This window comes from Schistocerca cancellata, chromosome 6 (genome assembly GCF_023864275.1).
Source record: "Schistocerca cancellata isolate TAMUIC-IGC-003103 chromosome 6, iqSchCanc2.1, whole genome shotgun sequence".
In the NCBI taxonomy this organism is placed as follows: Eukaryota; Metazoa; Arthropoda; class Insecta; order Orthoptera; family Acrididae; genus Schistocerca; species Schistocerca cancellata.
Genome location: NC_064631.1, coordinates 397,646,022 through 397,670,562, shown reverse-complemented (window position 1 = coordinate 397,670,562; position 24,541 = coordinate 397,646,022). Strand labels below are relative to the sequence as shown.

General features: G+C 39.9%; 1 protein-coding gene across 1 annotated transcript in view; it reads right to left on the bottom strand.

Moving 5' to 3' along the window:
• The window catches only part of LOC126088510 (heparin sulfate O-sulfotransferase-like), an 80,195-nt gene extending 55,783 nt beyond the window's left edge, over positions 1-24,412 (bottom strand). The window contains exons 1-3 of the mRNA XM_049906655.1: positions 24,017-24,412; positions 23,709-23,938; positions 3,254-3,339 (exon numbers count right to left, since the gene is read on the bottom strand). Coding sequence (XP_049762612.1) covers positions 3,254-3,339; positions 23,709-23,938; positions 24,017-24,146 — 446 coding nt within the window. The 5' untranslated portion in view covers positions 24,147-24,412. The remainder of the gene's footprint in view (positions 1-3,253; positions 3,340-23,708; positions 23,939-24,016) is intronic.
• Positions 24,413-24,541: the final 129 nt, after the last annotated feature.

Below are 24,541 nucleotides of genomic sequence, written 5' to 3'. Positions count from 1 at the left end.
AAGTGGTCACTACCGCACAGGTTGTCATGTTCTCTCTGGTGGATAGACAGGTGAAGGCTAGGACTGCAAACCAAGAGATCAATGGCCGAATATGTGCCATGTGCCACATTGAAATGCATGGGGTCACCAGTATTTAAGAGGCAGAGGTCGAGTTGTGACAGTAAATTTTCGACATCTCTGCCTTGGCCAATAAGCACGGGACCACCCCACAAGGGGTTATGAGCGTTAAAATCTCCCAAAAGTAGGAAAGGTTTAGGGAGTTGATAAATCAGTGCAGTCAATGTGTTCAGGGGTACTGCACCATCTGGAGGAAGATATACATTGCAGACAGTTATTTCCTGCGCCGTCGTTATCCTGACAGCCACAGCTTCAAAAAGGCAAGAGGGGTTTCAAGGGGCACAGGTTCACTGCATACTGAGTTCAGGACACACACACACAAACTCCACCTGACACACTATTACAGTCACTATGGTTCTTGTAATATCCGCTATAGCTGCAGAAGGGCAATGCAGAAAGCAGGTGTAAAGCTTAAGAGTTGCCGTAATCAGCCAGGTGGTGGAAAAAACTGCCGCAATTCCACTAGAGGATGACATTATCGTGAGGCTGAGAAGTCGACAGACTTGACATGTAGTGCTGGAAGTGCAGCAAGAAGACATGTGGCCGAATTTTTGGCACATAAAGCACTGCGTAGAGGGAGGGACGTATGGTTTAATGTCACAGTGGTAAATCATCACCTTGACCTTTTCAGGCAAAGAATCACCCTCAAAGGCCAAGATGAAGGCACTGGTAGCAACCCTGTTGTCTTTGGGTCCCCTGTAAACGCACTGGGTGAAATGAACACCCCGCCATTCTAAATTGGCGTGGAGCTCGTAGTCAGACTGCAAGAGGAGATCATGATGGAAAATGATCCCCTGGACCATGTTGAGGCTTTTATGGGGAGTGACAGAAACAGGAATATCACCCAGCTTGTCACAGGCGAGTAACACTCGGGGCTGGGCTGGGGATGCTGTCTGAATCAGGACTGCACTGTTTTGTTCTTGGACACCACTGTCACTTCTACAAACTTATCTTCAAGGTGTTCAATGAAAAATTGAGACATCATAGGTAGAAAGGACTCCCCATCAGTTCTGCTACAGACTAAAAACTGAGGTGAATATGGCACTCTACATTCCGTAGCCCTACGTTCCTCCCATGATGTAGCGAGGGAGGGAAACTATTTAGGGTCATTGTATTCAATCTTGCTCTTCTTAGATACTGCTGGTGCCATACGGTCACCAGCATGAGACGACTTAGTCCGCTTCATTGCGGGTCATCTCCCTTGATGCCACCCACTCAATCAGAGGCTCTCCCCACGGGTGCCACCCAGCCACAGAAAAAGCCAACTGGCATGATGGCCATTGCTGGGAGTCCTGATGCCCCAGGACAACATGCATCTACTCCTTGGCATACACGGGGAGTTTACAGCTCAGGCATCAGCAGTGCGATCTGTGTGTTGTCAGGGGGCTACCACCAAATGGGTACATGATGGCATCATCACAACAGACTGGCTACCATGCTGGATATTGGGTGCAGAGAAATCCAATATAGTCATGGGGGCGAAATACGGCAGGAGACAATGGAAGAAGATGACATATCCCGGAAAGCGTCCTCGCCCTAATAGTTGAATTGCAGGTAGAGATGTAAAGCAATGACAAGAGATTCAGGAGATCGAATCTAAGGGCACTATGGAAACTTTTGCACCACGTAAGGTGTCCTTCCCCGTATGGCACGCACTTCTGTAGAATTTTGAAATTGGCAGGTCAAATCATAGAATGGGACCTGAACTCATAGGGCCGAAAAGTGTGAGGCTCCTTTTAGTTGCCTCTTACGACAGGCAAGAATACCTTGGGCCTATTCTAACACCTGGACCCAAAGGGGGATTTTGTGAGAGATTTTTTTTATCGCCTGCATGTGGGGAGTTAAGCTGCAAAGCCTGAGTGCATGAATTTCACTTCACCCTGTATATTCCATCCATCATCCCACCTCCCCTTCTCTGCTTAGTACTGGCTTGCCACCTGAGGTCTGAATGTTCATAGGCGCATCTGCTTTCTTTGGAAGTTATTTTTAAATTTTCCTGGACCTTTGCCATCTACGTTTCCCATAGTCGTGTGCATATACAGTCTTCAGTTCCTTATCTGGCCATTCCTGCTTTGCCATTCTGCACTTCCTGCCAATCACATTTTTACACATTTTCCCTTTTACCTGCTTCATTTGCTGCATTTTTATATTTCCGTTCATCAGTTGCATTCAGTCTTGTGTATCGTACAACAATATCCGCTGGGCCTGTTACTGCTAGTGCAGAGCAACTGACGGACACTCCTGACAGACATTTCTTCATATAAATCACTTTAGAATAGTGAGTCAGCTACCATGATCTCTGGTTTTTCTTTCCAATGATAAAATTTTTTTCTATAGTATCCAGTTTTCTAGTTGGAACACACAATAACATCAGTGAATTTCCAATGGGAAAACAGATCAAAAGAGGTATTTGCAGCTGTTATAAACTCTTGTTGTCAACATTGTGAAGATGAGTGTGTGTGTACAGAGAACTATCCACAAAAAGTGGACAAGTTTAAACTAATTAGTATAGGTAGTTTCTGGAGGAAAAATTTATGGGACCAAATAACTTGAAGGTATCTCATACAAAACATTTTAAGAAGGAAGGTTAAACTTCAACATTTCATTGACGACAGGGGCATTAGAAATCAGCTGTTGATTCATTTGGAGAAGAAGGGTGGAAGGAAGTGAGTATGGGTTCTGACAGCCATCTGAAGTAACTTACGAAAGAAATAGACAAGCCTGGGAGGAATATAAAACCAACTCCTATTCAATGACAGTCAAGTATAACAGCCAGTATGCCATCTCACTTGTTAGGAAATTTTCACTATGTAATTACTGATATTGTATGCAGTTTCTCTTCTGCTATATACAATGATAGGGCATTCACAAACTGTACACAGTTTTTGATCACAGAAGCCAGACAAGTAATTAAGAGTGCAAAACAGAGATTAGATATACAGAAACAAAGTGAGAATTTCTACATAATGCAAATCTGATACCAACAAATTTGTACACCCCCCAAAACTGAAGATACCATGCATTCAACTATAAACATAAAATAAAAAGTACCTGATGTGAGAAACAACAAAGATTTTTCAGTACACATAGCAATATGTAATAATTATGTAAGACAATAGCACATAAAACTAATTACCTTCCAAAATCTAAAAAGGCCATGTGACCATGATAAAATGCTGGCTTTATACTATTCCAGTATGAAATATTTTGTACAAACTGCAACTGTAAAGCAAGAAGAAAAAAATGTAAATATAAACAGGAATTGTCCACAAAGTGGCATACAAGCTGTAGGATAGAAACAGATATAATTACATTCTACTGTCTATTTATTTAGTTCTCTCTCTCTCTCTTTTCCCCAAATAAATAACTTATTTTCTCACAAAAAGTAAACATGTTCAATTTCTTTGTATTGTAGTTATTATGATGTAAAATGTACAAAAGTTTTTTCAAATGAAGTTCTCTTAGGATTTGTTCCAATGTATTTATGGAAACTGGTAGTTCCAAATGTTCGGTACATTACAAATGTCTTAATAATATTCCAAAATTATTTCTGCTACAACTAATAAAACACACAGACATTTCATGATAGTCTATACGAATAAATAGTCACAGATATATGTACCATTCACACAAGATAAGACATTTGGCTTTTTACTTAAGAATTGAGCTGCATTTTAGTAAGTAATATTCACAATTGTCTTTATATTCATTTATGGATGTGTGTAGTCTTCAACCTGCTCCAGTCCCGTAACAACAGAAAGTCGGACACATGTTCATAGGACTTTTTCAGTTTATTTTCAGATGTTGAATCACCTCACATATGTGACATTTCTCCTGAATCATCCAGTATATGAGGCCGAGATTTAAATCACAGAAGACTAGGTATAAGAGATAATATTCATATGTTAAATAAAATTTTTATGTACATAGCTTCCAGATCCTATTAGAACAGGATGAATTTTACTACGACTATCTTAACTGAAATCACAAGGGTTGGAACTTAAGTTGTTGTTGTGGTCTTCAGTCCTGAGACTGGTTTGATGCAGCTCTCCATGCTACTCTATCCTGTGCAAGCTTCTTCATCTCCCAGTACCTACTGCAACCTACATCCTTCTGAATCTGCTTAGTGTATTGATCTCTTGGTCTCCCTCTACGATTTTTACCCTCCACGCAGCCCTCCAATGCTAAATTTGTGATCCCTCGATGCCTCAGAACATGTCCTACCAACCGATCCCTTCTTCTAGTCAAGTTGTGCCACAAACTTCTCTTCTCCCCAATCCTATTCAATACCTCCTCATTAGTTACGTGATCTACCCACCTTATCTTCAGCATTCTTCTGTAGCACCACATTTCGAAAGCTTCTATTCTCTTCTTGTCCAAACTAGTTATCGTCCATGTCTCACTTCCATACATGGCTACACTCCATACAAATACTTTCAGAAACGACTTCCTGACACCTAAATCTATATTCGATGTTAACAAATTTCTCTTCTTGAGAAACGCTTTCCTTGCCATTGCCAGTCTACATTTTATATCCTCTCTACTTCGACCATCATCGGTTATTTCACTGCCTAAATAGCAAAACTCCTTTACTACTTTAAGTGTCTCATTTCCTAATCTAATTCCCTCAGCATCACCCGACTTAATTTGACTACATTCCATTATCCTCGTTTTGCTTTTGTTGATGTTCATCTTATATCCTCCTTTCAAGACACTGTCCATTCCGTTCAACTGCTCTTCCAAGTCCTTTGCTGTCTCTGACAGAATTACAATGTCATCGGCGAACCTCAAAGTTTTTACTTCTTCTCCATGAATTTTAATACCTACTCCGAATTTTTCTTTTGTTTCCTTTACTGCTTGCTCAATATACAGATTGAATAACATCGGGGAGAGGCTACAACCCTGTCTCACTCCTTTCCCAATCACTGCTTCCCTTTCATGCCCCTCGACTCTTATAACTGCCATCTGGTTTCTGTACAAACTGTAAATAGCCTTTCGCTCCCTGTATTTTACCCCTGCCACCTTCAGAATTTGAAAGAGAGTATTCCAGTCAACATTGTCAAAAGCTTTCTCTAAGTCTACAAATGCTAGAAACGTAGGTTTGCCTTTTCTTAATCTTTCTTCCAAGATAAGTCGTAAGGTCAGTATTGCCTCACGTGTTCCAACATTTCTACGGAATCCAAACTGATCTTCCCCGAGGTCGGCTTCTACCAGTTTTTCCATTCGTCTGTAAAGAATTCGCGTTAGTATTTTGCAGCTGTGACTTATTAAACTGATAGTTCGGTAACTTTCACATCTGTCAACACCTGCTTTCTTTGGGATTGGAATTATTATATTCTTCTTAAAGTCTGAGGGTATTTCGCCTGTCTCATACATCGTGCTCACCAGATGGTAGAGTTTTGTCATGACTGGCTCTCCTGAGGCCATCAGTAGTTCTAATGGAATGTTGTCTACTCCCGGGGCCTTGTTTTGACTCAGGTCTTTCAGTGCTCTGTCAAACTCTTCACGCAGTATCTTATCTCCCATTTCATCTTCATCTACATCCTCTTCCATTTCCATAATATTGTCCTCAAGTACATCGCCCTTGTATAAACCCTTGTAATGACACATTCCTATGCAGAGACATACAATATCTTAAAAGCTGCGCCAAAGATAAATTGAGAGGCATGTATATTATAATCTTTGTAAAGTTCACATTGGATTCTCTCTTGTTTCATACTCCAAGAAGGAGCTAAGGGACACTTTCGATTGTTGCCTCGTGGAGGATGGACGTGATTTTTGGACTGTGCGGAAAGGCAGCCATGTAGTTAGTAATTATGGTTTGTGCGACGAGCAGAGCAAGTCTTATTGTCTTGTGAATAAAAAATAGTGAGAAGTATCGAAGTGTTACGAAAATTATTTAAAGCAACGTAGCATTGTATTCCCTGGTTTCCACCGTCTTCGTGAAGTGAACCGATGCCGACTTAGGAAGATACACACGGTCAACAAAGAGAAGAACTTCGATGGCGACTGATAAATTAATATTGTGGCAGAAGGACTAATTCTACGTCTAAGGTGAGAACTCTGATTAAATCAACAATGACGTAGAATTCAAAATGTAATTAATCGGAATGGTAAATTATATTACAGGCATATTTCACGCAGCACTGTATTTGTCCGCATTCAAGCCGGTCAATACAATCCGTCAAAAAGCCTTTCAAAAATTATAAAGTTAAAAAACACAATTAAATCAAATGTTTTTTTATTTATTTCGCCACACTGGCGACCGCTGACAGGGACAGTGCTGGTGGAACAAAGAGTAAGTACTTGATTGTTGTGCTACAAATGTACTTGTACTAATTACTGTTTCTCTGTTACATGGCGCACATGGAAAATGATGAATAAGGTGAAACAATGTTAACTGTATAAACAGATGGCACAATAACCAGAAGGAACAAGGACAAGGATTTACAAAACTAACGTAATCGTGAGTGACGCAGCTCAGCCGGAATTAAGGTAGGAAAGCGCAAACGCATGCAGTGGCTGCACCTTGGCTTAGCTCCACTTAAAGCAGAACCTTTTCCTTTCCATATTAAAATCCTGGTAGTGTTTGTGGCAACACACAATTACACTTTGATAATTACTTTTTATGTTCAACAATCGCAGAATTAGAAGACGTAGTGCGCCATCTTGTAAATTTCCGACGCGCAACAAATAACAATCGCGAGATATTTTTATTAATTCAACTGCGAGAGAATTTAAAGATTTAGATTAACAGTAAAGTACAGATAAAAATAATATCTCCACAATGGAATCGGAGAACTTTAATTTGACAAATGTTCATGGACACGTCACCGATTCTGACAATAGTGACGTAAATGATGACGCAATTAGTTTTTCAGCACAACATAATGTAGAAGTAAATACGATTCAATTGCACTCCACAGGGATTAACAATAATGAACCACTTGCAAATGAAACCTTGTGCACAGTCGATGAAGCATCGATTACCAGATCAGATGAAAATATTTCGCGTGAAACCAGTGAACCTAGCCCGGTTTCGATTCAATCAGATCGTGGTAGAGAAACAATGGCTACAAATAATGGCATAAATACAAACACACAAGCTTCGTCAGTTACGCTTGAGGCATTATATAGTCTAATGTCAAACGTGAGCGAGCAATTATCTGATTTAAAGATCAGCCACAACACAACGAACACAAAACTGGCGAATCTAGAAGTCAGCCACAACACAACGAACACAAAACTGGCGAATCTAGAAGTCAGCCACAACACAACGAACACAAAACTGGCGAACATGCACAGACATTTCGATCAACGCTTAAATAAACTCACCAATGAAATCGATCAAAAGATCGAAGACAAAGTCATCAAAACCGTCAATAGTGTATACAATGTATTGGCAAATGACTTAGAAAAGAAATTGTCAGATCTTACAAACAAACAGGAACAGGAACTGTCAGAAATAGTAGAAACACACAATCAAACACAAACCGTACAAAAAGAAATACATGAAAACGTACAGGCTATTCAATTAAATTTAACAAGAGTACAGTCCGCATGTGAAGAAATACCTGACCAAGTTAATAAAGTTAACGAAGAAGTCGGTTTTCTGAAACAGGAGACTCGACGTATCAAGGCGGACATTATCAAAATAAATGAAACTTTAGAAAACGGTAATGTAAATGAATCAATAACTGACCGGGAAACAAAACTTTTTGAAAAATTAGGTAATGAAATCAAAGTAGCCGAGGATAGAATACGCAAGGAAATTGCTGGTAGACTGAATGTTTCAAATGATTTGCCTACGTCAAGCAGCAGGCAGCGCGACACTTATTCGCCCGTGCCAGATTACGATGTCAATAACGCAGAACATCACGCGCCCTGTCCGGCGTATGTGCACGCACCGGCACAGGCAAACAATGGCTATTCGCCAAACGCGGTGCTGCAACAGGCAGTAGGCGTGTCGCCTTGCATCTCGACGCTTCTAGTCGATGAGAGCCTGTTGAAACATGGACAGTTTCCAGTTTTCTCCACAGAATCCAGAAAAACTCATCCAGTCGTATTTGTAAGAGCATTTAAAAATGTCTTACCAAGAAACTGGACTGAGGCACAGAAGATTAGATATGTAGTAGGCTTCACACAAGGCGACGCACTTTTGTGGGCCACAGACATGGCTGAACAGTGCGTCACCTACGAACAATTTGAACGGGCTTTCTTGGAGAAATATTGGTCTGCTGGGGTCCAAGAAAGACTGCGACGTGAGGTATTCAACCCACAACCGTTCAACCTAAAAAACGGCGGGTTGAGAAAGTATTTCGAAAAGTACTTGAATAAGACGCGCTATTGGAACAATCCAATACCGCACGTAGATGTTCTCAAAATTCTGAAAAACAGACTACCCGCGAATTTACGCGAAAAATTGGTAACCATACCGGAAAACGACCTTGAATACTTTCTTTCCGTGCTTGACTCAATTGATCTAATATACGAAGAAGAGCCGAGCACAAGTAATCGGAATGAATATTCCGGAACCAATCAAAACAACGGTAACGGATATCATTTTAAAGGCAGTGGACAAAACCCACACAGTTGGCATCCGTATGCGACAAGGCCAAATAATGGAACCTGGAATTACGGGAATCGGAGGAATTCGGCGCCACAGAGACGTGAAGACCGAAGGTATAGTACAGATTACGGTCCACGCCGGTATGGAAATGATAGAAATCATGTGAATGATTGGTCAGGCCCGCGTGATGAAAGGCGGCACACAAATGAAAATTACAATAGTTACAGTAATAGGAATGACAGACCAAGGAGGAATAGCGACGGCCGGTCGCAAGAAAATGTTGCACGCAGCGGTCCGGAAACTAATTGGCGACAGAATAACCACTCAGTACACTTTGTAGATGTAACGGACAGTACTGAAGCAACGCCGTTGTCTCCCCCGGTAAACAACAATCGGTCGTAATGAGCCCCCACCGGCCGACCGATTTGACAACAGGGGGCACAAACAAGCACACATTACATCTTAGACAATTATTTTTAAGATATGATCAGGATGCGACCGTAGAAGATGATCTATGTGAAGAAGAGATGAAAGCACCAGACAAGGTAAGTGACCTCGTGCAGGCTGTAATAACAGCAAAGATAGGAACTATAATTACCAACGTAATTTTAGATACAGGGGCATCTACGAATATTATTTCTAACAGTTTATTTAAAGAAGTTTCGAAAGCATTAAAAGTACCAGTGTTGCCAACGGAAAATTGTAAAATCTTGACAGCTGTAGGTAACACGTCAAAAAGTATTAAGTGGCAGACGCAAATACCTGTTACCATTAGCGATGTCACGATAAACTGTACATTCTTAATCGTTGACAAGTTAATCGTCAATTGTATTTTAGGTATGGAAGTTTTCCGGCAGCATAAAGTAAACATCGAAACTAGTAATCATCTGGGGGCATATGCCAGCTAAAAAACGCATAGTCAACTACACCTAATGAAACATGTGTTACTGTGAGTCTTAACGCTATAAAATAAACCATACGGTACTTTTGTAGTCTAACTCAGTTATTTAAGAGAGAGGAACGAAGACAAATTAACGCGAAGGCCAGGGTTTGTTCGCTTGAGACGAGCAACAAGCCACGCGTCGAAGTTGCAATTCAACGCTCAGCTGATGTGCACGCGATAGCTGCATGTCAAGACAAGGTCATTGGCCGCGCTGTAGGCAGCGAGCCGGGGAGAAATCTTCCCCCTTTCCCTGTCCGATCAGCTGAGTGTATACAAAGCGCGAAGGCGCATGCGCGGTCGAGTCCAGACGACACGTGACTCATATTACACGATGGCGGCTATCACGAATAATGTCCACCAACAATGCAGAGTTTTCTCCGCGCCTGCAGTCCAGTCATGGTACACAAGCGTGCATGCGCGGAACGTTTAAAAGTTTTGAGACCACGCTTACTATGAGACACAGTGACGAGAGCCATTCAAAAACAAGAAAGAAAAGGATACTCAAGTCTTGTAAATAGTAGCTTAGAAAATTTAATTATAAGCTGGTATTACGTAATAAAAGTGAACATACAAGGACATACTGGTCATGGACGGTATTGTAATATTATATTATATTGAGTAAAATCTTAGCTTGTACGGAAGGAGAAAGAAAAAAAAATAAATAAATAAATAATGCAGATAGATAACCGGAAGAAAGGCTATGTACACGAGAACAACACACAATTACATATTGGGAAAAAGCAGCAAAGAGGAAAGCAAAGAGATAACGCATACATTTACATTACACAGTAGCTAGCGATTTTTAGAATGAACAACAAGGTAAACGTGTGAATTTTTGTGACTAAGGAAAAGAATGACACCAGCCTTAAAATAGGAAAATAATAAACAGATCTATGCAACGTGAGTAACGAACTGAATCGCCCTCAAAACAAATACCTAGGGTTTATAGAGAGAGAGACACACATTAACGTTAGGAAACACCTAAAACACTCAGCAAACAACTTTGTAGAATATATAAGCTATACACGAGGTTACATGTACGAAAGCTAAAGTGTCAAGGAGGAAAATATGGAATGATTGCGCATTAATGGACCGTAAGGGTGTTATGTATGTAAGAAGAAATATTTAGTTGTAAGTATTATTAGTATAAGGGACGATGCTCAGCACGCCCTGAATTATTTTTGAATATTGAGGGAAGGGTGCAGGGTACCGAAAAAGGGCCCCACCAGCAATGTGTATATTAAGTGGTAGATATTTTTTGTGTGTATAAACGTATGTATGAATGTGTGAAAGGCGAAAGAAGCTCTGTACATGTACGAAACTTAAACAACGTAGAAGTGTATAAGGAAAATTAAACTCTAAGACAACCTCGTATAAACAGGTATACCTAACGTCAAGAACCAACTTAATTAAAACCGTAAGACTCTACGAGTTTACGTGAAAATACGAAAAACCTGATACAAAGTGCAACATTAGCGATTCTTCACTCATGTATGCGGAAGGAAGATATGAATTACTTTACACACTTGAAACATGAAATGATAAATCATGTCAAAACTATATCTTTCATACATATCACGATTTACAGTCACAAAGAATGAAAATGATATCGCCGCTGTACGAGAAACAGGTAAGTAGTGTGATCGACGACCTGTAAGCAAAGGAATCATCTATAAAATAAACTATGAAAAAAAAAAAAAGTCATACAGAATTTCATGCTGCACTGAAGCTATGCAAGTCGGATTATTCGTGTACATAGATTTTCATGACAACCGATGCATTAAAATGTCTGTATTTTTTCTCCCATGATAACACAAGACGCCTATAAGCGTACTTTAATTGAAGATGATACACGCACACAAGGGCGTGCCGCTATTATGAAACACTGCACATATTAATAGTTGCTACACCCTGAACTTCAAGATTGTATGTTTATATGTCTATGTTAATGTAGGAAATTTTATTAGAGGTAACGATTTACAAGCACACCAGAACGTGCTTAAGCGCAAAACACTGTACATATTAGGGTTACGCTGCATATAAATGATTATTTCGTGCATTTTCATATTTTATAGGTAAAAACCGTAGCATACACGTAGTCGTTGCCATTACCCTAAGTAGAAGGTAGAAAATTCCCTTCCCAAGCTGCAGTGGAGCGGCTACAGGTGTGTTCTCTGCATGCTGAGGCATGTCGTTGCGTATGAAGAATACGTAACGAAGGTAAACCTTAACTTACACTCGAGTTCAAGAGAGAAAACAAAGGACTTGTTCCTTCTAACTGATTAATGGAAAAGGGTGTGTGTGTCAGTAAAATCCAAGACGAAGAAGCCACTATGAGTGGTCAAAACTTTTTTCAATTTTAGTCGATAGTTTTTTCCTGTAATTAATGTAGCCAATATATTGTATGTGTTTTATGTTATTCCATTGTATGTGATGTACTTTGTATTTCATACCAAGTCCCGTGACTTACAAATTTGTGAATATTTATGTACATTGACCAGAAATATTGAGGGGAATGAATCTCGGTACAATAGGTAAAAGGGGTTAATACGAAGAAAAAAGTGTAGTGAAAAGAAAGTTTCGATCGCAATACTCGCGGTTAAAGTGGTGTGTGTAGAAATTGAAATTGTGCAAAGTAGTGCTACGTTGCAAGTGTCAGCGAGCCTAAACAAGGGACATCGAAAAATTGAAGCTAGTATCGTCAAACGACCCATGGCGTCACAATAGGAAAGGACAATGCCAAACAAGTTTGACATGGTACGCTTCTTACCTGGAGCGGCATCGACGGGATCGTCCTCCACCTCGCACATAGTGTGGTGTGTTCTTCGGGGCACATATTCCAATGTACCTCGTTGTATCCAGTCTAAGTACTGGAAGGAACTACAAAAAGCACACGCATACTGAGGTTCGGAAGTCTTGACGGTACCCTCACGTCGGTGTATATTCAGTGCACTGGCGCGTGCATTCAACCAACGTCGCCCGCTAACGGACGACCAAACAATCAGGCGCGCGTATCACCCGCCCATATTCAACACTGGGTCTAGCGAACAAAGCTCGTCGCCCCAGAATAAATACAGAAAGCAATACAAGGACTTAATTTTCACCTCTGATGAGGAAGGAAACATTTGTAAATAACGTTGTATTCATTGTATATTTTATTGTACAAACTTTACCACATGATGTTTTCTCAATGTTAACCAAAACTTTGTATATTAGGATTAAGGTTTGTGAATATTAGCATAAGTATACCAAAAACTGACACACACTCAGTAATACCAAAGAATTCACAGTGCCATGAAAATGAGACACAAAAAAAAATGAAGGTTGTAAATAAAAGACCCCCAAACCTATCAATTGCAAGGTCGACTACTGTATCCTGTCAATCAAATAAAATTTTCTAGTGACAGTATACAGTAGGGGGGCAGTTGTAATGACACATTCCTATGCAGAGACATACAATATCTTAAAAGCTGCGCCAAAGATAAATTGAGAGGCATGTATATTATAATCTTTGTAAAGTTCACATTGGATTCTCTCTTGTTTCATACTCCAAGAAGGAGCTAAGGGACACTTTCGATTGTTGCCTCGTGGAGGATGGACGTGATTTTTGGACTGTGCGGAAAGGCAGCCATGTAGTTAGTAATTATGGTTTGTGCGACGAGCAGAGCAAGTCTTATTGTCTTGTGAATAAAAAATAGTGAGAAGTATCGAAGTGTTACGAAAATTATTTAAAGCAACGTAGCATTGTATTCCCTGGTTTCCACCGTCTTCGTGAAGTGAACCGATGCCGACTTAGGAAGATACACACGGTCAACAAAGAGAAGAACTTCGATGGCGACTGATAAATTAATATTGTGGCAGAAGGACTAATTCTACGTCTAAGGTGAGAACTCTGATTAAATCAACAATGACGTAGAATTCAAAATGTAATTAATCGGAATGGTAAATTATATTACAGGCATATTTCACGCAGCACTGTATTTGTCCGCATTCAAGCCGGTCAATACAATCCGTCAAAAAGCCTTTCAAAAATTATAAAGTTAAAAAACACAATTAAATCAAATGTTTTTTTATTTATTTCGCCACACCCTCTATATACTCCTTCCACCTTTCTGCTTTCCCTTCTTTGCTTAGAACTGGGTTGCCATCTGAGCTCTTGATGTTCATACAAGTGGTTCTCTTCTCTCCAAAGGTCTCTTTAATTTTCCTGTAGGCAGTATCTATCTTACCCCTAGTGAGACAAGCCTCTACATCCTTACATTTGTCCTCTAGCCATCCCTGCTTAGCCATTTTGCACTTCCTGTCGATTTCATTTTTGAGACGTTTGTATTCCTTTTTGCCTGCTTCATTTACTGCATTTTTATATTGTCTCCTTTCATCAATTAAATTCAATATTTCTTCTGTTACCCAAGGATTTCTATTAGCCCGCGTCTTTTTACCTACTTGATCGTCTGCTGCCTTCACCACTTCATTCCTCAGAGCTACCCATTCTTCTTCTACTGTATTTCTTTCCCCCATTCCTGTCAATTGTTCCCTAATGCTCTCCCTGAAACTCTCTACAACCTCTGGTTCTTTCAGTTTATCCAGGTCCCATCTCCTTAAATTCCCACCTTTTTGCAGTTTCTTCAGTTTCAATCTGCAGTTCATAACCAATAGATTGTGGTCAGAATCTACATCTGCCCCAGGAAATGTCTTACAATTTAAAACCTGGTTCCTAAATCTCTGTCTTACCATTATATAATCTATCTGAAACCTGTCAGTATCTCCAGGCTTCTTCCATGTATACAGCCTCCTTTCATGATTCTTGAACCAAGTGTTAGCTATGATTAAGTTATGCTCTGTGCAAAATTCTACAAGGCGGCTTCCTCTTTCATTCCTTCCCCCCAATCCATATTCACCTACTATGTTTCCTTCTCTCCCTTTTCCTACTGACGAATTCCAGTCACCCATCACTATTAGATTTTCGTCTCCCTTCACTACCTGAATAATTTCTTTTATCTCGTCATACATTTCATCTATTTCTTCATCATCTGCAGAGCTAGTTGGCATATAAACTTGTACTACTGTAGTAGGCATGGGCTTTGTGTCTATCTTGGCCACAATAATGCGTTCACTATGCTGTTTGTAGTAGCTAACCCGCACTCCTATTTTTTTATTCATTATTAAACCTACTCCTGCATTACCCCTATTTGATTTTGTATTTATAACCCTGTAATCACCTGACCAAAAGTCTTGTTCCTCCTGCCACCGAACTTCACTAATTCCCACTATATCTAACTTTAACCTATCCATCTCCCTTTTTAAATTTTCTAACCTACCTGCCCGATTAAGTGATCTGACATTCCACGCTCCGATCCGTAGAACGCCAGTTTTCTTTCTCCTGATAACGACGTCCTCTTGAGTAGTCCCCGCCCGGAGATCCGAATGGGGGACTATTTTACCTCCGGAATATTTTACCCAAGAGGACGCCATCATCATTTAATCATACAGTAGAGCTGCATGTCCTCGGGAAAAATTACGGCTGTAGTTTCCCCTTGCTTTCAGCCGTTCGCAGTACCAGCACAGCAAGGCCGTTTTGGTTAATGTTACAAGGCCAGATCAGTCAATCATCCAGACTGTTGCCCCTGCAACTACTGAAAAGGCTGCTGCCCCTCTTCAGGAACCACATGTTTGTCTGGCCTCTCAACAGATACCCCTCCGTTGTGGTTGCACCTACGGTACGGCCATCTGTATCGCTGAGGCACGCAAGCCTCCCCACCAACGGCAAGGTCCATGGTTCATGGGGGGGGAACTTAAGTAGTGGCAACTATTTATTCACAATCGATACAAAAAGAGTTACATGTTTGCACCTGTTACTGTCCTTCAAGGTGGTAACCAGTGTTGTGTAGAACCCGTTGCCAGCGATGTGGAAGGTGTAGTATACCATTAGGAGATCCTGTTCTGTTGATGGTGCGAATTGAGTGCTCTACTGCCTGTGAATCTCTGGAAACAATTCTGAAGTCATGTGGAACCAACCGTGATGCAACCGTATACTGTTAGCAGATCCTGTTCTGTTGATGGTGTGAATGGAGCGATCTACTGCCTGTCGAATCTCTGGAACAGTTCTGAAGTCATGCAGAACCCACCGTGATGCAATTTTTTGCATGCCCAGGTGTTCCTACAGGATGCGAAGCACAGTTGTATGCACTAATCTGGTTTCATGGGCAAGCTCGTGAATCGTATGGCGTCGATCACTGTCCACTAACGCAGCAACAGCATGCACTTCTTCTTCAGAGATGCTAGGACGACCTGCCTGATGCATTTCTGCCATAGTTTGCTGACCTTCATTAAGGCTCTTACCCAATGTGCCACTGTTCTGTATGGCAATGCCGGTTCCCCGCATGCCTCTTGAAGACCTTGATGACACTATCATGCTGTATGACCTCTGGTACATTCAATCTTGATCCATCTCCGTTGTTCCTGTTTCAAAAACATAGTGACACTGTTACGTTTGACCACTCGCTCACAAGAGACTGTGTTTCCCTCGATTTTGCACATGCCAGTGAGATGGGACGGATGAGTCCATTTGCTTGGAGGTAAGGTAGGTATGTCAACAATGTGTGCTATCAGCGACAATAGCAGATTCCATTGCGTAGTGTCTCCACAGCAGTGTTGCCACTATTTAAGTTACAACCTACGTACTTTTCATGTATAATTTACATAATGTTTTCTGGAAATAATTATTTATATAAAGATTTATGCACCTAATAATTAATCGTGAAAGTTGCAAATTTTGACAATATAAAAATTATCAGCATCCTGTTCTTGTATAACTGTTGATTGAATTATCAATGATAAAATAAGAAAAATTAAAAATGAAAACAGAAATTTTTGTTTACATGAAAACTAAAGCATCATAATATTAATTTCACTGTAAAGTGGTTTTTGACTCATTTACATTAACAATCGTAGTTACTAATTTTCATTGTTCAAGATCGATGATGCTAAATGGATTGTCATAAAAAAATAAAACTGTATCATCAGAAAAATAGTGTTTTGGTAATCAAATATATGCAAAATTATCTTTAGATGTGGATTATATGATTTAAGTATAAAAATTAACTCAAGTCAGGTCGAAGTTTAAGATTAATTACAACACTGAACTAAAATTTCTTATTCACACACACTTTCTCATGATATTATTAGAGGATGCCATGTCTCTCACCCACCTGCATGCAATTTTCCACATTTTCCCCTGATATGGGTAACTTATATTTGTTGTATAACATTTTGCATCTCAAATTTCACTAATTTGCTTCCCAAATTGTCATTAGTTCAATTTGGATGATCATGGACTTTTCACTAACAAAGACTTATCATTTTTCATAACATGTTAAATTTATGAAGTGTTCATTCTCTCATAACATCATTCACTGAAAACTATCTGTCTGTGTAATATTGACCTTGATACCACTATTAACTGATGTTTATTTTTAATTATTATTCTGCACATTTGATTTTAAATACTATGTGACACTTCCTTTGAGAGAGATATTTGTTATCAAATGCTGAGTTATATGGTACTCCATATGAATGACAGCTTTCTGACTCTTTCCATATTTCGAGTGATGAAGTCTATAAGTATGTGACGTAGAGCATGAATTACTTCCCCTTTTTAGTATGCATTTGCTAATCATCTGAGTTACATTCCTCTCTGTAGTGACTCATAGACTGAGAGAGTATACACTACTTTTGATGACCTGACTATCAGACAGGGATGTCAAGCTCGGTAGCACCATTGGAGCTATTAGAGAGAAGTACACTATTTGCTGCTCTGTAATGTGTTTCAGCCTTTTTCTCCTTTTCATTTCACACTCATCACTAACAACATAAATACAAACTACACTATACAGGCAGAATCACCCACAAGGTGCACATACACATGTGATATCGAATATTAGGTCAGATGAAGGCAAAGACATGTCCCATCTCTGCTAAGACCTTGCCTGGGGCAGCAACACGGCATTCCTACATTGCTCACAGATTGAGTATGTAACTAGCTTCGACGTTTATTCCTGCATCTGGAATAATATTCCGAAGAAATTACTGGAAGACATGTCATGGATGGTGAGTATTCATGAAAGACAAAGAAGCATGATGGGAGTGCTCTTGTCCTCTATATATGTAAACGACCTGACAGATAGGCGAGCATCAATGTGTGACTGTTTGCTGATGAGATCGTAGGTTATGGGAAGTGTCGTCACTGAGTATTTATAGGCAGATTTAGGCAGAATTTATTCTTGGTGTGGCAGTTTGCTTTAAATGTAGAAAAATGTAAGTTAATGCAGAAAAATACGGAAAACAATCATGGAAAGTTCAAATACAGTATTAGCAAGGTTCTGCTTCACGCAATCAAGTTGATTAAATATTTAGACAAAAATGATGCAAGATAGTGAAGGGGAGGCAACTGGCCAACTTTGGTTTATTACGAGAATTCTAGGAAGGTGCAGCTCATCTAAAAAGGAGACAGCATATAGGCAGCATAGCGAGACCTGTTCTTGAGTACTGCTTGACTGTTTGTGGAGGGCAGATAAAATGAAGATGTCAAAACAATTCAGACACACGCTGCTAAATCTGTTACCTGTAGATCAGAGCAACATGAGTTATTATAGAAATGTGCCATGAACTCAAATGGGAGTCACAAAATACTGTTGAGAAAATTGAGAGAATTTGTGGCTGACTGCACAATGATCTTACGACCTTTCCACATTTGTTGACAGGATCGCAAATACAAGGCTAGAGAAATTTGGGTTCATATGGAGGCATCCAGTCAGTCAGTTTTCTCTTGCTCCATCTACAAGTGGAACAGGAAAGGGAATGACTAGTAGTGGTACAAGGTCCTTACAGCAGGCACAGTATGGTGGTTTGCACAGTGGGCCTATGTATTATTTTTATATTGCAGAGGGTTCAGACACTGATATGCAGACATAATAATCACACCCCCTGTAGGAACTTTTTCAACACATTCAGAATATTTACAGTAGTGTATATATTCACTGATGATGTTCTTAACATGTAACAGAAATCTTTTTCAAATCAATAATGTACCATGTCTCAAGAAGATTGATACAATTGAAAAAGGGAACAGTGAAGACCAAATGGACAGTTCAGAGTGTAAAGTTCTCTTTAAAGTTCTGTTTAAAAAAAATACTGCAACAATATTTATTAAGATATAAAAATAAAATGTTCGTTAATCACGGAACCTACACTAGGAAAAAATTAGTGTGTCAATATAATCCCAATTCAGGAAGTTATTACTAATTTAGTGTTCTGAGAGGGCTTTTTCTTACAGCACTGAGTCAGATGCACTGACAGTTTAGAACTGTTCGTTCTGCTTTGTGAGGTTATATAAGCAATCCCAGTGCTGCCTCAGGGATTCATTTACTCATTGGTTTTTGTCAGCTGTGTGTGTCACCATCAGTGAATAAGTCAGTGCCAAGTTTCGTGATGGATTGTGTTGTGCTGTTAACTGCAACTGTGAATGTGAGCCTCAAATGACTATGTACAGACATCTTTTGAAGGATCGAAATTGAACTTTTGTGTGAACTGCAAGTAGTTAAATGCCTCATCCGTTTGAGCCTGGCAGTTCATGTATGCCACCCATATTCTAAATCTGCTTGGTGAGTGGAGTATTATTACCTTCCGCTTCTACATGAACTTGACTGTCTTTTGAATTATTCAAACAATAAGTCACAGAAAGTGATTTTATTGTTAATGGAGTATTGAGGAGATTTAGATCCTGAACTGTGCCAGCTCCTAGGACATTATTAATATTTATCTGATCTATGAGAAAATTATGCATGTGAAATTATAGATTTTGAATATATATACAAATACTATAAACAGTGAACTTTTAATTTTTTTACCATCTTTTCCTCACTGCCCCAAAGTAGTGAGTAGAAATTTGTTTTTCGGCCACAGTGAGCTGAAATATGGGCAAGTGGACTGCAAACTGTGAATGACATACTTAGAGCTATTTCTGATTGCTCATTTCAGCAATTAACAGGCCCTTGTCATGTGAATAAACAAACACCTCTTCAGGAAAACGTGTAATAAAACCTGACATCCCACAGATTCACAAAATTGCATGACCAGCTTGATTCACCCACCCAGCATATCCTAAACCAGTCCTGACACAGGATTATCCTATTCTATCACAGGCAAGGTCACCAGTTCAATGGCTGATCCACAATTCATGCCATCTGGATCCTTCCCTCCAACATCAGCTTTCCTGAACAATGAAGATGGGAATTATAGGAATTAGCCTTGCAACGCGTCCTTCACTACCATAATCCTCCCGGCCTCTATCTCCACTAACCCACTGTCCCTACACTGTCTACCTGACAGCTTCCCCTCCCTCTGTCCTGTCACCTCCTTCTCATCCACACCTCCACATCAATTTCATTGTGTGCTATACCTCACTGGCCTCTCTACCTGTGTGTCACATGCCTAGCCTGTGCACCTGCCACACTTACCTCTTGTATTCCACCCTGTGCACCTGCTGCCTCCCTCCAAGACACCAGCTACCAATCCCCAACTGCTCCTCCTGATTTCCACCTCTTTTTCTCTTCACCCGTCCTACCTGAAACATTCCTTGCCCCCCCCCCCCCCCCCCCCCCCCAGTATACATACCGAACTGCAATCCTGATAATTTTTCATTCTCCTCTGTGTGGACCTCTCAATGACTCAGCACATCTGCTACTCGGTGAGTGGTCTCCTTTACTCCTAAATATTTACACTCAATGCTACACTTGTTCCATATGATGTTCTTGCTTTAAAATAGGTTCAAATACAAACTAACACACAATTCTCATTGTCCAAAATGTACCATTATTTGGCACACACATTCTCCATCACAACCTCAGACTTTAAACTGTCTGTTATGCTACTCCTCCAGTTAGATCACACTTGAGAACTGGAGAGAACTTGGGAAGTGGACTGCGGTGTACTGTTGAGAAGCGGGGTGTTTTTCTGGCAACAATGGATAGCAATCATTGCTCATCAATGATGCAAAAGATGACAGTGGCCTACTGTGGGTCTGAAAATGGACAGTGCCTGGCCCAGGAAATGTGCCTAGCCCGTTGCTTACGAATTACTAGAGTGGCTGTATAAAGTGACTGATACCAGCAGTCATTCACACAGTGCTGCTATAATTGCCTTTGACTTTTTAAAATATGGGTTTGTGGTGTTCTTCCATGATCCTTTCTGGTGCCAGTTAATTTACTTTCACCCCACACTAATCTTAAAATTTAACAGACATTACTGAGAACCATCTATTTCAAGATTATTCAAGTTGGATTTATTAGGTGCGAAATAAGTTTTAAACTTCTACATATCTAAATTGTCAAAGTTATGTTTGAAAGATTTGTCTTGCAAATAAGGTTATCCAATGGTTAATGGTTCACCGAATGTGAATGGTCACAACCACATGCAGCCTTCCACTCACCATCCACACTAGTTGGACTGTTAAATACTGATCATTATTTTGGTAAAGACTTGTTACACCACAGAACAGTATCTGCAGCACATTTACTCATGCAGTTTGCTGAGCACACACAAAAAATTTTCCTGGTGGAAGCAGACAGCACAGGCATATAGCACGGGCATTCAATGCAAAACATGCTCCTGAGAGGACTTAAATTCAAGACATGATTCCCAAGCTGGTAATCACATTCCAAAATAATGGGGATCTCAACAACAGGCTGTGAGTCAAGAGCTAACAATTACCAATAGACGAACATCAACACCTGGAACGGGTTACAGTGAGAAAAATAGCCAATATGCCAAAAGGAAATGTTGCATCCACTGAATCATCAAAATGGAATGTTTGTAAGGTTCAAGTCTGAGACTGCATTTGGTGTCAGTATTGTGTCTTCAACTCACCCCCCCCCCCCCCCCCCCCTCTTATCACTGCATACATGAGAAAGCTACTACTTCGCTTGTTAACAATAGTTTTTGTGAATAGAGATGTAAACAAAGGTTTATTTTGATGAATTTACTGTTTCTATGTGAGTGATACACGGGAAACTGAAAAATCAATAGATTCCACCGTGAAAACCTTGAATTTTTACAAGCAAATTTTTAATGAGATTATGACACTTTCTTTTATCAGTTGAGATTTTTCAGCATATCCATTACTCTTTCCCACAAGCCAAACAAGACTGTATATATTCACATCACCATCCTTTGCTATCTGCCCTCATTGCAGATTGTGTAAGTATTTTGGAGGCAATCTCTCTTTTTTCTTTTTTTTTCTTTTCACGACCTAAAGTTCCCTAGTATTTTACTCATAAATATAACCTTGTTAATGCTTTACCTACAACTGAACCCATACAACCCTTGAAATTAATATGTCTATATATCATTACTCCCAGATACTGGCACACAATATGTATAGACAATATACATCAAAATGCTTGGTGGAGTCTTGTCCATTAGATAATACGATTTTTCTGATCTTTTTTTATGATGAAACTTGCATTACTCATTGGCAAAAAAAGCATTAAATATGGCATGCACGTAAAAATTAGGCTTTGCTAAAGATTACTCTGTTACCATAATCTATAGTTGGAATTCACTCTTAAACAAATTATCAGATTCCAGCCTAACCCAGACCTCAGGCTATGCTACAGATCAGTTTGGGGTCGACCAAAGCATCCGATCCCACTCGTTGGCTTTGACCCATGACATAAGGCTGTTCTGGTGTGTGACGTCACGACGCTGCGGAATTTAGTTTGTGAGAGTGGCGTGTTTGTAGGTGTCATTTTGATGCGATCGGTGGTGCTCTCTGGTGGTGTTAGGTGATGTTTTTGGTTTAGTTTGTGAGTTTGGCATCGTGTGTGAATTTTGGTAAATTGCGTTTTTTATGTCTTTGGTAGGTACGGATATGACTGACAGGATCAACAGTTTTCAGTTGTCGGCTATGGTGGGGGACAGTGCGTTGTCTCTACTAAAATTTCTTCAACTATTCGGATTTTTGGACGAAGTCGTCAAGTGTTCAGTATGTCGTGAAGAAATGAGGCTTACTTAAAGTTCCGGCATCTTGGACCAGGGATGGCTGTATGTCGTAAGGATAGCAGGTCAAGGGAAGTGTTCGATCCCAATGTGTGGCTGTGAATGTTGGAAGCTGCTGTTGAGCTATGTAGGTCAAGGGAAGTGTTCGATCCCAATTTATGGGATCGGTAGCTGCTGTTGAGATATATAGGTCAAGGCCGATTCCAGATGATGTTGTGTTTAGCGGAATTTGGGGAGTTTTGTGATGTCCGTTTTTTTCGTTGTTTTGCGTGGATTTTTATGGGGGTGGGTGTCTAAATTTGTTTATATTTAGTTTGTCCCCACACAAAAACCACCTATTTCCCGCACTTGTCCCGTTAGTGTTATTAGGCTTTTTGTGGAACGTGTGTGTGTTTGTTTTTCGATGTATTTTCGTCCTCATAATGTGTACGTAACGACTTTATATGCGCCGTATTGGAATCGTGGTTTATGGTCGTTTCCGCCATATTTGTGACGTCATGGGTCAAAGCAGACGGGCGGGATCGGACGCTTCCGTATTTCCTCAATCTGTCACCATAACCAAGATTTCATGGAGACTCTAGTACCACATTCTAGCCATAGATAACTACAATTTTTGTGACAAATCTGAGACGGCAATTAATGTTGTCCACTAAATCCTTAATATACATGACAAACAGTGATTGGCCAATCACACTTCCCTAGAATTCAATGAAAATTACATCCACATCTGTGGATGGCTGATCATCCGGAATAATGCTGCATAACGTTAATATTAAACTACCAGTACATGAGTGACACATGAGATATATCACGGCAGAGTGGTCAGAATGGCACCCAAAAGATTGACAGTTGCAAAGATGAGGAACATTTTATTATTCTACCTGACTCTATTAGTTGTGTAGACAAATTCCAAACATATCACTAAGTGGATACCGTACCACATTTATCACACACACTACTGACGCAGCTCATCAATTCAGTGAACTGGTATTATCAACATTCATAAAAATGGAAAATAATGTTTACCTGATTTGCCAACGTCAGTACATGCATATTAGCTGTAATGTTAATATGAAGAACATGAAATCCATTTTGTTTACAAAGCTCGTATGCTACGCCAACAAAACTGGTTGATGCTGTTTTCGGCACACGGTTATAAATAATGACCATGTCAGTAAGCATTGACTCTTCTGGTCTATTGTCGAAAATTCGATGATTCTCAACATTTCTTTGGTGAAGACTTGCTACAAGATATTCTGTAAAGATTAAGGTAACATGTAGTTATTACATCATAAAGAATTACCGTACGAAGCCCATAATTCCATTGTTCTTACCTAAATCCTTAGTACTCTCTCTTACTTGTAGGATCTGAGACTCAAAAAGAAGTACAAAAATGACAAAACTCAGCAAAGCGCCAAATAACAGCACTCTTCCGACAGTAACTCTCTGTATCATCCTTTGCATTGAACGCACACGAAATGTATTTCATGTAAATGCCGCGATAATGTTCGTCCGCGTTCATTACGTGTCACAACATTTTCACTGTCGGCGAACGAGATAGTTACATTCAAACAGCTGTCTACGCATTTCTTTACTGAAGCTCTTGCTTTCCACATAAGATGCTGTCACGTATAAGATTTCACAGACACTTCTCGATCCAAAACATGTATGCAGTACAAACACCACCACGTCTGTATCATATCAACACAATAGTAAACAGCTGATCAGAAACAAACATTCAACGAAGTTACTATGCCAGGCACTGAAAAAACGAAGATCTTTGGACCTACACGGACAAGTTGGTTTCAACGTCGATTCACACTGAATCAATGGAACGAAAGGCGACACCGTAAAATGTG